This window comes from Clupea harengus, chromosome 9, assembly GCF_900700415.2.
Source record: "Clupea harengus chromosome 9, Ch_v2.0.2, whole genome shotgun sequence".
Classification (NCBI taxonomy): Eukaryota; Metazoa; Chordata; class Actinopteri; order Clupeiformes; family Clupeidae; genus Clupea; species Clupea harengus.
The window spans coordinates 15,261,621-15,276,620 of NC_045160.1; the positions used below are offsets into that span (position 1 = coordinate 15,261,621).

Below are 15,000 nucleotides of genomic sequence, written 5' to 3' on the forward strand. Positions count from 1 at the left end.
TACAACCACAAAATGAACAAAACAAAAAAACAAACACAGCATTACGCAACTTCACACTAAAGCTCTTACACCAGTCATGTTCTGGCGAGCCATTAGCCATTAATTACACAGCATAAAGAGGGGACGGAATGGGGGGCGGCTTGCGGTTTAACAAGGGCTTTAAAAATGGAAAACACAGTAAGTGCAGCCTAGTACATGCCTAGAGCTACTGACATGTGAATGAGCTGGCCCGCTGCCAGAGGTTAGTGCTGCTGTCGGAGGAGCGTTGCCAGGGATTTCTGTAGGACATTTGATGGTCATCCATTATTTAACTTTTGAGTTTGAATGATTGATGAAGAACACGTCTCCCCAACCCCCCCCCCATTGGAACGCAGGTGGCCACGACATCGCCGCTGGCGTAGCCTCTGCCCGACAGTGGAGCCCCCTGAAATATTTAGACGGGCACGGCAGGTGTCTCCGGGTGCTGCTCAAACACGGCCCACTGGCCCAACAGCCAGGGGCAGGTTGGGTCTACATGGTGTAGGAAGGAGGGGGCAAGAGGGGAGACCTACGGCAAGAGCCCCTGGTAAGTCCCTCCTGAGAGCAGGCAGACACAGGTCAAGACTTACCCGACATTGGAAACACACATGGCCTGCAGGGAGATGGTGTGTTTAAAGCACAGCTCATTATGTTAACAGATCAACAAGTGGAAGCTTTGTGGGGGGAAGAACTGAGCAGGAGTGAACCCATGATTGGTTTGGGTGGGGGTAAAGCATGTTATTCTCAGTGGCATGCACCAAAGCATGTGGTGCCATGCAAAACACACGGAGGACAGAAAAAAACAACAATGTTGGTGAGAGAGGGTGTTAAAAACAGTCCAATCCCCAGGCCTGTGATGCAGTATAATTTGGCTTGAATGGAGGGAGAATCGTGTGATGGGGTAACAATTTCTTTGGAATTCGCTAGAAGCTAATATCCTGTTTTTGCACAATGAGGTCAAAAGGGAGACATTTGATGGGGTCGTTACTCTGCAGGTCTGAATACTGTGTATGGGCATAAATAAGTAATTAGGCATTTTTCAAAGCTAGGTGAATACTGCATCACTTGTCTGGGCAAGAACAAAACTGATTCACATTAAGACCAAACATATGCTCCAGCTCCTCACGTTTTGTTCTTTCGTTTCTGATACTTAGTCACCATATCTTGTAAACTGTGGATAGTGGAGGAAGAAAACAAAAAGGTGACACAAACATACATAAATAAGTCAAATCCAGAACAGAAGGGGTAACACAGAGGACAACAAAACAAACAACCAAAAATGAAACTCACATAAACAACAACAACAAATGAACAAGAGATGAACCATGTCTGGAGGTAAGAGAGCATGAAATGTGACACCAATGCTGAGAGTTGCTACTTTGAAACCTCGACTCCTCAGATGTCTTTTACCCCGAGCAAGGAAAGCTCCACAGCTGCATCTACAGACTCCGAGTACAGTCGCCTCACCATGACTGTGTGTAGAGGAGAAGAGAAGGCGGGAGGCAGCACATAAACACTGCCCAAATCTCACTGCTATTTATTGCCTACTGACATAGGAGAGAGAGAGAGAGAGAGAGACGGCTTCCCTGAGTTCGCTACTGCCAACAAGCAAGCCAGTGAGCAAGTCTCAGCCACAATCTGAAGTAAGGTACCGGACCGGACCAGTCTGATCGACATACTGATTGAGTGTGGTGGATTCTAAAAGGCTACAAATAAAGTGCAGCAGTATTCAAGGCATGTTTTTTTTCTCTTTTTCTTCAGGGTGTGTGAAAAGGCCTCGGAGAGTTCTCTCGTTTTAACAGCTGCCTGCAAAGACTCTTAGGAAGATCTCTCGAACATTCCTTCTTTCCTTCCCTCTCTCTCTCTCTGGCTTTCCTCTGCTCTCCTTTAGCTTTGCTTTAGATCACTTCCTCGGTGCTGGGGTAAAGCAGTGGCTATAGAACTAATACAGAGGGCAGCTGATGGCGAACAGGATACCTGTTGATGAGGTCCTCGTTGTCATCGCTCTCCATCTCATCCTCGATGGCGGCCTGCAGGTCGCCGATCCTTTTGAAGGCCAGCTTCAGATCTGCCTGAAGGCTTTGATTGGCTGCTTCCAAGCTCTCAATGTCCATTTCCTGTTGAGTATAGGGCAGGGGTTACGTATATGACCATTATAGAACCTTGACACGCACGCACGCACGCACACACACACAAAAACACACACACAAAAACACACACACACACACACACACACACATATATATATACATATATATATATAGACACCTGCAAGACGGTAAGATGTGTATGGGTTTGACTAAAGGTTTTGCAGTGTGCTTCAATGCTACACCCAAAGAGTACCAACGTATTTATATTATTAATGAGTTCCAATCACTCAATCTAGTGACTCCTACAGTGGAGAATGAGAGTGGCAAAGTGGTGGACCAGGGGATGGGAGGTGGCCTTGAGGACTCACCAGCTCGTGCTTCTTGCGGCTGGCCTCCGCTTCCTTCTTGGCCAGCTCGGCCATCTCCTCCTTGATGTCGCGGACCTGCCGCTGGAAGCGCTTGTTCTGCTCCTTCTCGCGGATCTCGCTGGCGCTGCGCTGGTCCCGCTCCTCCGTCAGCTTCTCCACGTTCTCCTTCAGACGCGCCACCAGACTCTGCGTGAGAAACGGCAGAACATGAGGCACGCGGAGACACACTGACAACACTAAGGCCGCCTAGAAGATATATTCATTCCCCTTTGATGCTTTTGATCACCTAGGAAACAGTGTCAATACAAAGTACATAGAAAACTTTCCTCAACAGTCAGATGCCGTTTCTTTTTCCACTGCAGACCAGCAAAGGATCATTCAAAATCACATATGCCCTCACAACTACCCTTTCAAAAATGTCCTATGCATCCCAACCAAGCCATAAACAGTGCACAAACCTGTCACAACACCCACACAAAGAAAACCTCTCTCTTAAAAGTTACCCTGCACAACATTGTCTCACAACACTGTCAGTATTCCCAGAGCTAGAGGTTTGTTCCCCTGCACCTCTGTACCCCTGTACCCCTGATCTCCATCAGCATTCAGCCCATGGCACTGGGGCTAAAGGAAACCTACTCAGTGCTTCTGCCCTGCTCAGATTCGCTAGGGCTAACGTCTCACTCCACGACGCCAGCATCCGGTGGGCAGCCCTATTGTGAGCAGAGGGGGAGCAGTAATCCAACTCGATGGGGCCTTTGTGTACCTGACAGGTGAGGAGAGGGGGAGTGGGGGCTGCTGGTTGCGCCCGAATACTAGTTTAACTCAGCTACTGCAGCCAGAGAGAGAGAGAGAGAGAGAGAGAGAGAGAGAGAGAGAGAGAGAGAGAGAGAGAGAGCGAGAGGGCGCATGGCTAGGCATTTGACACTTTGCACTTTTCTTTTGCAATTATGATTCCCATTCAATCCTGAGCGACAGTCTGCATTTTGTCACAGGAACCATACCGCAATGTAATCCCAGTGAAATTGAATTCCCAATTATATGACATATGTTGAAATGTGAAAGACCGTCACTACTGGAGAGGAAGACGAGGGGGAGGGGGAGAAAGAAGTCCTTGTCCCTCACTGTCGGCATTTTCTCCTAACACCTTCATTGAGCTGTGAACCTTCTAGAACATCCATCCATCCGAAACTGAATAGTACAGCACTAGAACAAGTCCACAAAGTGCTGATGAGGGTCAGTGTGCCCACACAATATATGTCCAGCACACTGACCCAAGGACCTCTGCACTGTTTAAGTCAGCGGCTCGCCCACTGCAGCCTGGTTCTCACCTCCAGGCGTTTGACCTGCGTCTTCTCGAACTCCAGCTTGGTCTCGATCTCGCGGATCTTGGCCTCCTGTCGGCTGACCAGCGATTTCTCCACCATGGACTGCTCCTGGAACTCCAGCTGGCTCTGCAGAGACTGGAGCTGAAGGGAAGACAAGGCAAGGAGGGGGTGGATGAGCGCTATACTGGCACACACACACAATACACATGTCTTTATCCTCATGTAAAACCTGCGGGCACACGAGCGCACACACACACACGCGCGCAGACAATCGACATTAAGTGCTGATATATACATCCATACCTTCATAAAGACCTACGCACGCACGCACGCACACTTAGATAAACACACAAACACATAAACACACATACACATTATAATCCTATTCACGATGACTCCCTGTGAAGAGAGAGCAGTGCTCCCCTGTGGCACATTCTTCTCTTCAATGAGAGATGAAAGAAATCTTCCACATCCTCTGGAAGAGAGGGCGCACCATGGACAGTTAAATACACTCCACCTCATCTCGACTCGAACGCTTAACTACGTCAAAATTGCTCTCCGCTGACTGCTCCAAACAAGGTGCATCAACAGCTTCTAATCAGGGCTCTGCCCAAGCACAAGTTTACACTTTCCAAAGAGGGTTGGAGGTGGCTTGGTAAAATAATAGCAACTTTGAGGGATGTTAAAATTCCCTTGCTTTTCTGTAGAAATGGCATGTAGTTAGAGTTAAATCGTCTGTGTTGAGATTGCGGACCAGACCTTTTATTGTCCTGACCTGTGTGAGGTCTACCTAACGCTGTTAGTGGAAAGTGGAGCAGTTGGCGAAGCCCCTATTCATCAGAAATAGGCTTGCTGACTGTTTGCTACATAACCTGTGGTCTGTCCGCGGTGAGAAGTGCACTAAAAGGCAACACAAGGCTGCAATGCGAGCCCTTACAGAAAAGGAAAGCTGGTATTACAAAGTGAGCCAGATTAGCTAGTAGTGGTGACCTGGCGTGGATAAGCGTTGGAACTGCTGATGGCCACTAGATTGGCACTCTTCACCATGACAGAGGGCCACTGAGGGGAAACGGAGTGCTGGGTTCAAACACTGAACCATCACAGTCTCATGTTAAGAGCCTGGGGACATTAGGCTACACTATGCACAATGGAGGTCGCGAGAATTTACATCTCTATGCAATCTGCTGCCTCAATGGTCACCTGCACTCGATCATGTCACTGCACCATTTGAAGAGCACAAATCCTGACATTCTAACTTTATTAAATTGTTATTTATTATTATTATTATCTATTAGATGGTTATCGTTATTTTTCTCTTGACCAGGAGTGACAAAGGCTGCCGTAGTACCAGATCCTGAAGGGTGGCCATGCTGGTCTTACCTTCTCCTGGACCTCCTGCTTCTCCTTCAGGGCCTCTTCCAGCTGGGCCTGCAGGTCAGAGATCTGGGACAGGTGCTGTGAGGACTGACACACACAACAGGACACAGCAGCGTTACCACTTCATCACTCCACAGGTTTGCAAAGCAGTTATGAAAAAAAAACATCACAGAACCATACAAGACGACACAACAGATTTGCTTGAGACTTCACATTCTACACTAAGGTAATGACTTTAATTACGAAAACAAATGATATCAACCTGTGTTATAATTATGAATGTGTCAATTGATATCTGTATGGACAATAGACTTGACTTAAAACTGATGTGATGTGAGGCAGGTTTACTGGTTTAATATGACATTCTGTAGGGGACAGAGACTTTTAAGTATTGTAATGAACAGAGCAAAGTGCACTGATTAGTGTGCAATGTGAGGTTGACTTATGTGGAAGGATTTAGCATCTGCTCTGCACTAAACAAAGCTATTCCCCCTCATCCATCCAGAGGAAAGGGCCGTTCTGCATTACGGGGGATATTTTCATTAAGTCTCAGTTGAAACGCATCACTCAACACTCTGTCACTGTCAAAGCTGCACACGCTCACTGCGGAGCCTCCATTTAAGCTTGATGGCAATCAACACACACACACACACACACACACACACTCACAAAAACACACTGATTTCACACACGCTTTCAATGACACCTTCAAACTTGTGTGAACAAATACCCCTTATAAAAGAGAGGCATTTTAGAGAGAGAAAGAGACAGAGAGAAAGAGAGAAGGAAAGATAGAAAGAAAATGGGAGCTATTCCAAAGACCACTTCAAAAAATTAAATCCTCTGTTCCAAAAATAGCAGCAGCTCGTCTGGGTCGTTCCTTTTGCATGAGAACAATGTCAAGCCGGGCTTGTTGAGTCTGATAAAAGCTGACCTCTGGGAGAGTGAAAATGAGTCACAAGCGAGACTCGAAGAATTTAAATCAAGGAAACAAACAGCACTCCTCGACTCTATGTAAATAAATAAATAGACAGATAGATGAAGAAGTAAAATAAATAAATGAAGGACAGACAGACAGAGGGGGTAAGGCAAAAAATAGAACTGAGCAGGCAGCTCAGGCTCAGCATGTGGCTGGCAGGCGGAGGGGTCTCCAACGGTGCATCGAGAGGTGTGTGTGTGTGTGTGTGTGTGTGTGTGTGGGGGGGGGTTGAAGTACAGTTACCTGTGCCACAGCAGCCTTGTGCTTCTTCATGAGGTCATTAAGGTCCTCCTGGTCCTCCTCCATGCGGGACTGCAGGTCGTTCTTCTCCCGCTGCACCCGACTCAGCTGTTCCTCCAGCTACACACACACACACACACACACACACGCACGCACACACGCACACGCACACACACACACACACACACACACACACACACACACACACACACACAAACATGGGGTGAGGGTTAGGTAAGCAGCAGAGAAAAGGGAGAGAGAGAGAGAGAGAGAGGAGATGAGGGAGAGAGAAGAGAAAGAGAGGTGATGGGAGAGAGGAGGGTGAGAGATGGAGAGATGGGAGAGAGAGAGGGCGAGAGATGGAGAGATGGGAGAGAGAGAGGGAGAGAGAAGAGAGATGGGAGAGAGAGAGGGAGGGAGAGAGAGAAGAGAGAGGAGAGAGAGAGAGAGAGAGAGAGGGAGAGAGAGAAGAGAGAGAGAGAGAGAGAGAGAGAAAGAGAGGTGATTAGAGAGAGGACATGAGAAGAGCAGGAGGATAAAGAAGACAGCAGAGAGGGAGGAGGAGAAAGGGGACAGCAGGAGAGGGAGACAAATAGTGTGTAGAGACACAACTGATGATGCGAGAGACCTCAGGGGACACAGGGAGCCCTTATTCAGGCCTCGCAGAAGATGAGGACAGCATTCAGTTTGGGCGTCCATAGTAGACACGAAACAGACAAAAAGGAGATGCATTTATGAATAAATGGCCGTCCTCCTGAGTAGAATTCAATCGATTTCTTTCCCTTGTTCACTCTCCCTTTCCTTCCCTCCCACTCTCTCTCTATCCGTCTCTCCTTCCCTTGGCCTTACTCATCCTATCTCTCCTTCTCACACACACTCTTTCTCTGTTTCTTTCTCCCTCGCTCTCAAAGCCTTGTGTCACTGCGGCCCTCCCACACCTAATCCCCGTGATTAGCGCTTGCCACGCAGCATAAGCACAATGGAAAATTACCTCTGTGCGCTAGCATCCTGTTTCGCCCCGTCTTCTTCGGGGACTATCAGAGGTGTAGGTCTACTGCTATAATTACCTCGACAATACCGAGGAAGGTGTCGCAGAAGAGGCAGAACGCATTAATAAGAGACCGGGGGAAAAAATATGAATATCAAAAGAGAAAAGGGAACTAATGAGTCCATTAACACGTGACAAGGGGAAATGAAATGTCCTCCAAACGCCGACTGTCACGGTGACATCCATCTTATTAGCATGCTGGAAACACACAGCGGGGTGCGTATAATGGACCAGATCCGTTTCTTTGCCACCAAAGTGGAGTCTGCCGGACAAGGCCGCGTGATTTATGGAAGGCAAAGCTGGGTCATTAGTTTGATGAGTGTTTCCCCCCCCCCCGCTGTTTGTTATTACTTATTAGCTTTCAAACAAACAATATGGATTCCGAGTAGAAGAGATAGTGTTTTTTTTTTTTTTGTATCTGTAAGATCCCGTAAGCGTGGATGTGACCGTCATCAGTGATAGAACTTAACAAGAGGTATCAGCCTTCTGAGTCTGTGACCAAACACACAATAGCGTTCTTACAGCATTATGCGTGTGGACAAGGATTTCAAAAGATGTCTGGGAAAAGATGATGTACAAGATTAAGAAGAAAAGAAGAGCTGCCAAAACACGCGTGCTTGCACACACACACACACACACACACACACCTTTAAAAAGCAATTACTGGGGAACTGACTCACTACAGAAAAAACTATGTGGTGACACTGTAGTCCTTCAGAGCCTCCACTCCTCTCATCTCTTTAGCCATAAATACACTACAGAAACATCATGATGTTTCAACCAAACACACTCCAACTCTCTACACACCATCAAACACTCCAGAAATAAGATCCACCTCCGCACTTCCATCCTGAAAAACAACCTCCTGTCTCATAATTCACTTCTCTCTTACTGTTTCTGCTCTGAAAGGGGGGGGGGATCGTTCTTTTTTTTCTCTCCTCGAGTGACACGCTGCAATCAGCCATTGTCTACATTGTTGGAGAACTCCAAAAAGAAAAATCCATTTTCGTCTGTCAATAAAATTCACATTAGAACTTAGCAGTTGTACGCGTGGATGTGGGCCGGACGTCGATACGCCTGTGCTTTGCAGCGCGGTGCCTGAGATTCAGCATTCAAAATTCAATCTGATTTCATTGTAAAATGTAATATTCTGTCTTTTCTCCCGTTCTCTGACACGCCTCTCCCAGGCTGCATAACATTAATGATTCAGCCATCTTCTCTCTCACGGCTGGAGAAGGCTTAAAAGCATGCATGCCAAATTGGGGGATGGGGAGGGCAGAACTGTATACAAATTTACACTTCTGATTCAATACATGCAAATCAATGCTTTGCGTTGGGCGTCAGACAGATTTCAACATCACAGAAGTGGGAAAATGCAACTATAAAGCACCGGAGCAGAAACAGCATCCTGACACACACACACACCGCCTGCTCGCCATCTCTCCGCCCATCCATCCATCTCTCTCTTGCTCTTTCTCTCCCCCATCCTGATATCTGTTTATACCATTCTTCTCTGTGCGAACTCAATTACTTCACCCTCACCCTTTCCCTTTCCCTGTGCCTCTGATAATATTCAGCCGGTGACAGTGTTATTAAACTGTAATGCATTTCAAGGTGATACGTCATGTTGAAATTAAGAGATGGATTCGGAAACATGCCATTACGGGTGGAAATCATTCCTCCTCTGCGCCGGTCAATAATTGAAATGGCAGCGTTGCGCTGCATGATGCAGACATGGGGAAGGGGAGTCTGGGTAACTGGGATGTGAGAATGGATTCGCCCCATTCCTCACAAGCACATTGGTAACTGTAGTGGACGAAACTGGGATCTGCGCCCAGGGCTAAAACAATGAGCACACTGAGAGGCAATCTGGAGGCAGTTTAATGTCTCGGACTTCACGGCTCCATGACTAGTATGATGTGGTGGTGGTGGAAGGCGACTTACGGCTTGCTTGGACTTGGAGATGTCCTCCATCTGGACGTGTAGGTCTTCGATCTCCACCTCCATGGCCTTGCGGGCTTTGACTGCGGCCGCGCATGTGAACTCGGACTCCTCCAGCTGTTGCGTGCACAGAGACAGGGAACCATGAGCAAGTGAGCCACAGACTCGTGCCACAGTAAAACCTCAAGTGAGTCATAGAATCATAGCACTGTAACACAGTAAACTACGACTGCTGTACTACGACTAAGAGGAGCTGCAGGAGCACAACCACCACTGCACAACTACACAATGGACAAGACTACCTCGAAGGACTCGCTATCGGACTGCATTAGCTGAGCTCCAAACATACCTGAGCCAAAGGAACACCTCTCGCAAACTTCAAACAACACATTGAATTAGACATGCTAATCTTCTACTGCCTTGTTCAGTATGAGTGAAACAGCTTGATTAGACTTGACTATCTGCTTGTATAGTGGTTGAGGAGGTCCAGACCTGGTTCTTGAGCTGTGCAATCTCCCTCTTGCTGGGGGCGTTGTTCTTCAGGTGGTCCAGCATGATCTGGGCGTCGGCCAGCAGGGCTTTGGTGCGCTTCAGGTCCTTCCTCAGACGCTTCTCGGTGTCCACGTCTCTGACGCTCACCTGTGGGCCACACAGACACACAACCATGGAGAGGGCGTCCCCCACTTACACAGCACTGCTTTATTCAGCATACGAGACCAGCAAGTCCACACTCAAACCTTATAAGGGTCTACTTGATGCCACTGCTGTGTGTGTGCTGTGTTTGGTCATTTCATGAAAGTTAAACAAATTACAAGTAGGAGATTTAATTTGCAAGTCATCTACACCAGTGCCCCTCTTTGATGCATTCATATGAGCCTAAATCCACAACTCAGACTTGCACTTCCTGCTTGTTTTGGCACAAAGCTAAAAATGGCTGCAGGTCCATAAACCTGTTTTGGATTGAGTTGCTGCTTGACTTAACTGAAGAAAAAAAATAGCAGCTCTTTGTGGTCCCGACCGTGCAACTTAAAGTTAGTCAGTAAACGTAGTGAAAAGTAGAGTGCATACGTACATACATATTATGGCATGGCTCCCTCAGCTACAAGGGAGTAGATGTGGTGAACAGCTATAGTGCCTTGTGCGTCATAAGTCATAAGGGCCGTTTCACACCAGATGCCCTGTGTGACGACTGCATTACCTGTTGATTTGCATGTTAACAGATCACAGCGCGCGCGCTGTCTGAGTGAGATGGACGCCTCAGGTGCGGCTCAAGCTGTGCTGAGAGCTTTTGGCGTGGAGCCTATTTTTCACACGCGAGGTAAGCAGTTCTCGGCAAAAATAGGCACTAAAATACAGACTGGCTGGCTGTAGCCAGATTAACCATAGATTAAACACACGCAACCGAGCCGCAGCGGTCCAACACCGCAGCCACCATGTACACACATCGCTGGCAGTGTGCAAGAGGCGTAACTACATGGCTTCCTCAGCTTCGATGATGTGGCCAGGGGACGTACCTGGTCCTGGGCAGCCAGCAGCTTGGCTTCCAACTCTCTCCTCTCGCGGAGCACCTTCTGCTTGTCATCGTACTCCTCCTCCAGCTGCACCTCAATCTGCTTCAGCTGCAGACACACACACACACACGGTTCAGAACACGGCAAAACACACGTCTCAACTAACACATTTGGATGCTTAACATAAACACAAAGTTGAATGTTCAACACACCACATAAAGTCTTGAATGCTCACATTCAAGCGCACACACAAACACACACACACACACACACACACACGGACACACAACTTTCTCTACTGCACTTTCTTGAGGACTTTATTTCCACACAAAGCTAAATGCTTTAATCACCATACAAATCACACACACACACACACACACTCTGATCGCTCCACCAGTCACTGCCCTAGCATATACTTGCGAGCGGAGACTTAAACAGCGAGTGAGAAGTTTTGAGGTCCTTAAGTTCTCAACTCTTACCACGTCCACTAATGCGAAGTAAACCTGAGAGGCTTACAGTGCAGGGGAGCACAGCATTATACAATCAGCCCGAGGCGCCTCTGTGCGCTCCACCAGGAAGAGAGACGCGGCATTCTTGTTGCCATGAACACAGAAATTAGCCTAGGTTATTTTTGGCTGGTGCGGTGGGAAGGAGAAAGCCAGTGAGGTTAAGTAGAGAAAAAAAACATCAAAACAACTACCATTAGCTCAAAATCAAAACAACAGCAGTGAGTGCGGCCAAAGTGATCGCCCACACACAAACGCAGACACACGAATGTTCTTATGAAACATGAAGGGGCCAAAGGCTTTTTTCCCCTCTCTTTTTGTGCATTTTGTGTTTTTATTTTGGGCATGAAATGAGTTCTGTGTAACTAAAAACTGTGATGTGCTCCAAACCCACACGCCAGCTTTGCCAACACAACTCCTCTTTGAGAGTTTCAACTCCTCTCTTATTGTCTTAGATCTCCTTTTAGGCCAGGCAAATTAACCCTTTTTGGAGCCAATAATAGAATTAATTGTAAAAGAATTTCTATGAGGTGTCCAGAACAACATACTAAAAGTCCTAAGAAATCCTAGTTGAGGAAATATGTTTAATTCTCATCAATCTGAGATGTGTGCTAATAATGCATGGCAAAAATACACCTCAAAAATGTAATTTTTTTCCTTTACTCCTATCAAAATGAAACTTTACACAATGAAAGTACCCATGAAAAGTAACATTTTTTGTATTACAAGTTTCTTTGAAAATGAATTTTAATATGCAAATGAGCTATACACTAATCGAATATGCCCAAAATACATCCAAATAGGCTTATTTTTTTCCTTTACTCCTACCACAATAAAACTTTACATAGTAAAAGTATACACGAAAAGTAACTTTTTTTGTATTACAAGTTTCTTTTTAAATGAATTTAAATATGCACATGAGCATCACACTTATTGAATATGTCCTAATTGCATAGGCAGAAACACCATACCCCTGGCAGGTACTACCAAGCCAGGCAGTTTTCAGGTTAGAGGCCAGTCTAAAAGCAGCATTGCCATCTCCCATTGGCAGTAGGATGATTGGATGAAGATTGGGCCGATGTATTTGTCATACATATGAAGGTGTTTCTGCCTATGGACATATTCAATAAGTGTGGAGCTCATGTGCATATTCAAATTAATTTCAAAAGAAACTTGTAATACAAAAAAAGTTACTTTTCATGTATACTTTTACTATGTAAAGTTTTATTGTGGTAGGAGTAAAGGAAAAAAATAAGCCTATTTGGATGTATTTTGGGCATATTCGATTAGTGTATAGCTCATTTGCATATACAAATTAATTTCAAAAGAAACTTGTAATACAAATTGTTTTACTTTTCATGGGTACTTTCATTGTGTAAAGTTTCATTTTGATAGGAGTAAAGGAAAAAAATTACATTTTTGAGGTGTATTTTTGCCATGCATTATTAGCACACATCTCAGATTGATGAGAATTAAACATATTTCCTCAACTAGGATTTCTTAGGACTTTTAGTATGTTGTTCTGGACACCTCATAGAAATGATCTATGCTGAAAAAAATTCTTTTACAATTAGTCTGTCGTAAAACGCTATTTTGCCTGGACTATTTGTGTGTGTAAGCCAAAACTATATCGATGCAGGCCCTAGGTGAAGACCAATAACTTCAACAGCAGTCTGATGCTAAAACATTTTCACAAACACCCTCACTTCATCTCTGGCACACACACACAGTCACATATACAGACTCAATTGGTAATACGCAAAGCCACACACACACACACACACTGACAGTGACAGACACAATTTCTCTCTCTCACACACACACACACACACACACACACACACACACACACACACACACACACACACGGGCTACTGGTGTCTCCTCACCTTTTTGCTGCAGGACTGCCTGATGTCCTCCACCTCCTCATCTTTGTTCTCGATCTCCTTCGAGTGGGTCTGCCTCAGCCTCTCCGTCTCCATCTCCAGACGAAGCTTCGCCTGTGGAAACACACACACAAACACACACACACGGTTACCTCCATGTAGGAGGCCACAGGGCTAGAACACACTCATTGCCTACGTGCACCCCGCTGAAACATGAGTCAACATATTTGACATTTCAGAATGAGGCGTATCGTTGGGGGTTTTATGTAAGATATTGCTCAGGTGAAACTGTGCTCTGGGTAGCCACGGCAGCAGCAGCAGCGGTTTACTCCCACACACGGCCAGAGCAGCCGCTCAGATGAGCTACAGTATGCTTTTTCACAGGGGTGGCCTGGAGCAGGCGCTCCGTGTGATGTACTGGGCACACTGTGATGGTGTGTCCATTGTAGTAGCTTTATATAGGAACAGTGCTATACGGATGCTATATGTATGTAAGCAATTGTGTGTGTATGTGTGTCTGAGAAAAACATGACATGTTTGTTGTACTTGAAGGTGCATTAGTGTGACAGCATTTGTGTGTGTGTGAGTGCTTGAGTGTGTGTGTGTGTGTCTATGTACCTGTTCCAGCATCTGGATGGTGCCAGCCTGCTCGTCCAGCTCCTCTTCCTGGTCCTTGACCTTGGCCTCCAGGTCGCGCAGCTGCTTCTTGACCTTGGACAGCGAGGCCTCGTCCTTGGACTCCTGCGACGACAGGTCCTGCAGCTCCGCATCCAGCTGCTCCACCTTCAGGTTCAGCGCACACATCTCCAGGTCTTTATCCTGAGAGAGAGAGGATGAATGAAAGAAAGAAAGAAAGAGAGAAAGAAAGAAAGAGAGGGAGAAAGGGATGGATGAACAAATGTAGAGAGAGAGGGAAAAAAAAAGATGGAGAGTGTTCGAGAGAAGTGTTACCAACACATCATTATCCAGTGAGTTCACACCAAGTTCACACACACACAACCTGAGGTGTTCACCTGAGGATGTAACAGGTTGTTTGTGTATTTGGTCTGCTCTCTCTGTCTCTCTCTCACGCACACACACACGCACGCACGCACGCACGCACGCACGCACACGCACACGCACACATAGAGTGTCTGTCTCACCTCCAGCTGCTGTCGAACGCTGAACACCTCTCCAACCAGCATGTCTTTCTCTCGGCTCAGTTTCTCTCTCTGGTTCCTCTCCCTCTGCACCTCCTCCTGAGCTTGCGTCTGCTCAGAGTCAAACCTGCACACACACACACACACACACACACACACACACACACACACACACACACACAGGAGAACTTTACTGACCATGCCTGTTACACACATACTCAAATACAATCCAGTAACACATACTAACACAGGTACATATGATAGAGGATTGAAGGCACAGTCACTTCAAACGCACAAACAACCCTTTGAGCTGCTGCCCAGTGCCACTCACAACACGGAGACAGAGCTTCCAGAGTAGAGTCCTACTTGCACTAACAAACAACTCCTGCCCACACACACACACACACACACACACACAAACACACAGTACACTTTTTATGACTTAACATTCCTCACACAACATACTGAAAAGAAACAGCGAGCGAATCTGCATAGATGTCAAGGTTGATCTTCATACAATCAAAGCCATTATCTCATCTCCTGCCACACAAAAAAAACAGTGTTGAGGAACT

At 46.4% G+C, this 15,000-nt stretch overlaps 1 protein-coding gene across 3 annotated transcripts in view; it reads right to left on the reverse strand.

The window, feature by feature from the left end:
- myo18ab (myosin XVIIIAb) overlaps positions 1 to 15,000 on the reverse strand; it is a 103,502-nt gene that overhangs the window by 6,851 nt on the left and 81,651 nt on the right. The window contains exons 29-41 of one of the 3 annotated variants that reach the window (XM_031573615.2): positions 14,432 to 14,555; positions 13,908 to 14,108; positions 13,293 to 13,403; positions 10,901 to 11,005; positions 9,879 to 10,025; positions 9,736 to 9,762; positions 9,390 to 9,503; positions 6,401 to 6,517; positions 5,182 to 5,265; positions 3,805 to 3,942; positions 2,477 to 2,662; positions 1,996 to 2,135; positions 1,145 to 1,189 (exon numbers count right to left, since the gene is read on the reverse strand). In XM_031573615.2, coding sequence (XP_031429475.1) covers positions 1,145 to 1,189; positions 1,996 to 2,135; positions 2,477 to 2,662; positions 3,805 to 3,942; positions 5,182 to 5,265; positions 6,401 to 6,517; positions 9,390 to 9,503; positions 9,736 to 9,762; positions 9,879 to 10,025; positions 10,901 to 11,005; positions 13,293 to 13,403; positions 13,908 to 14,108; positions 14,432 to 14,555 — 1,539 coding nt within the window. The remainder of the gene's footprint in view (positions 1 to 1,144; positions 1,190 to 1,995; positions 2,136 to 2,476; positions 2,663 to 3,804; positions 3,943 to 5,181; positions 5,266 to 6,400; positions 6,518 to 9,389; positions 9,504 to 9,735; positions 9,763 to 9,878; positions 10,026 to 10,900; positions 11,006 to 13,292; positions 13,404 to 13,907; positions 14,109 to 14,431; positions 14,556 to 15,000) is intronic. The other 2 variants (XM_031573616.2, XM_031573617.2) reach the window with 2 other exon arrangements.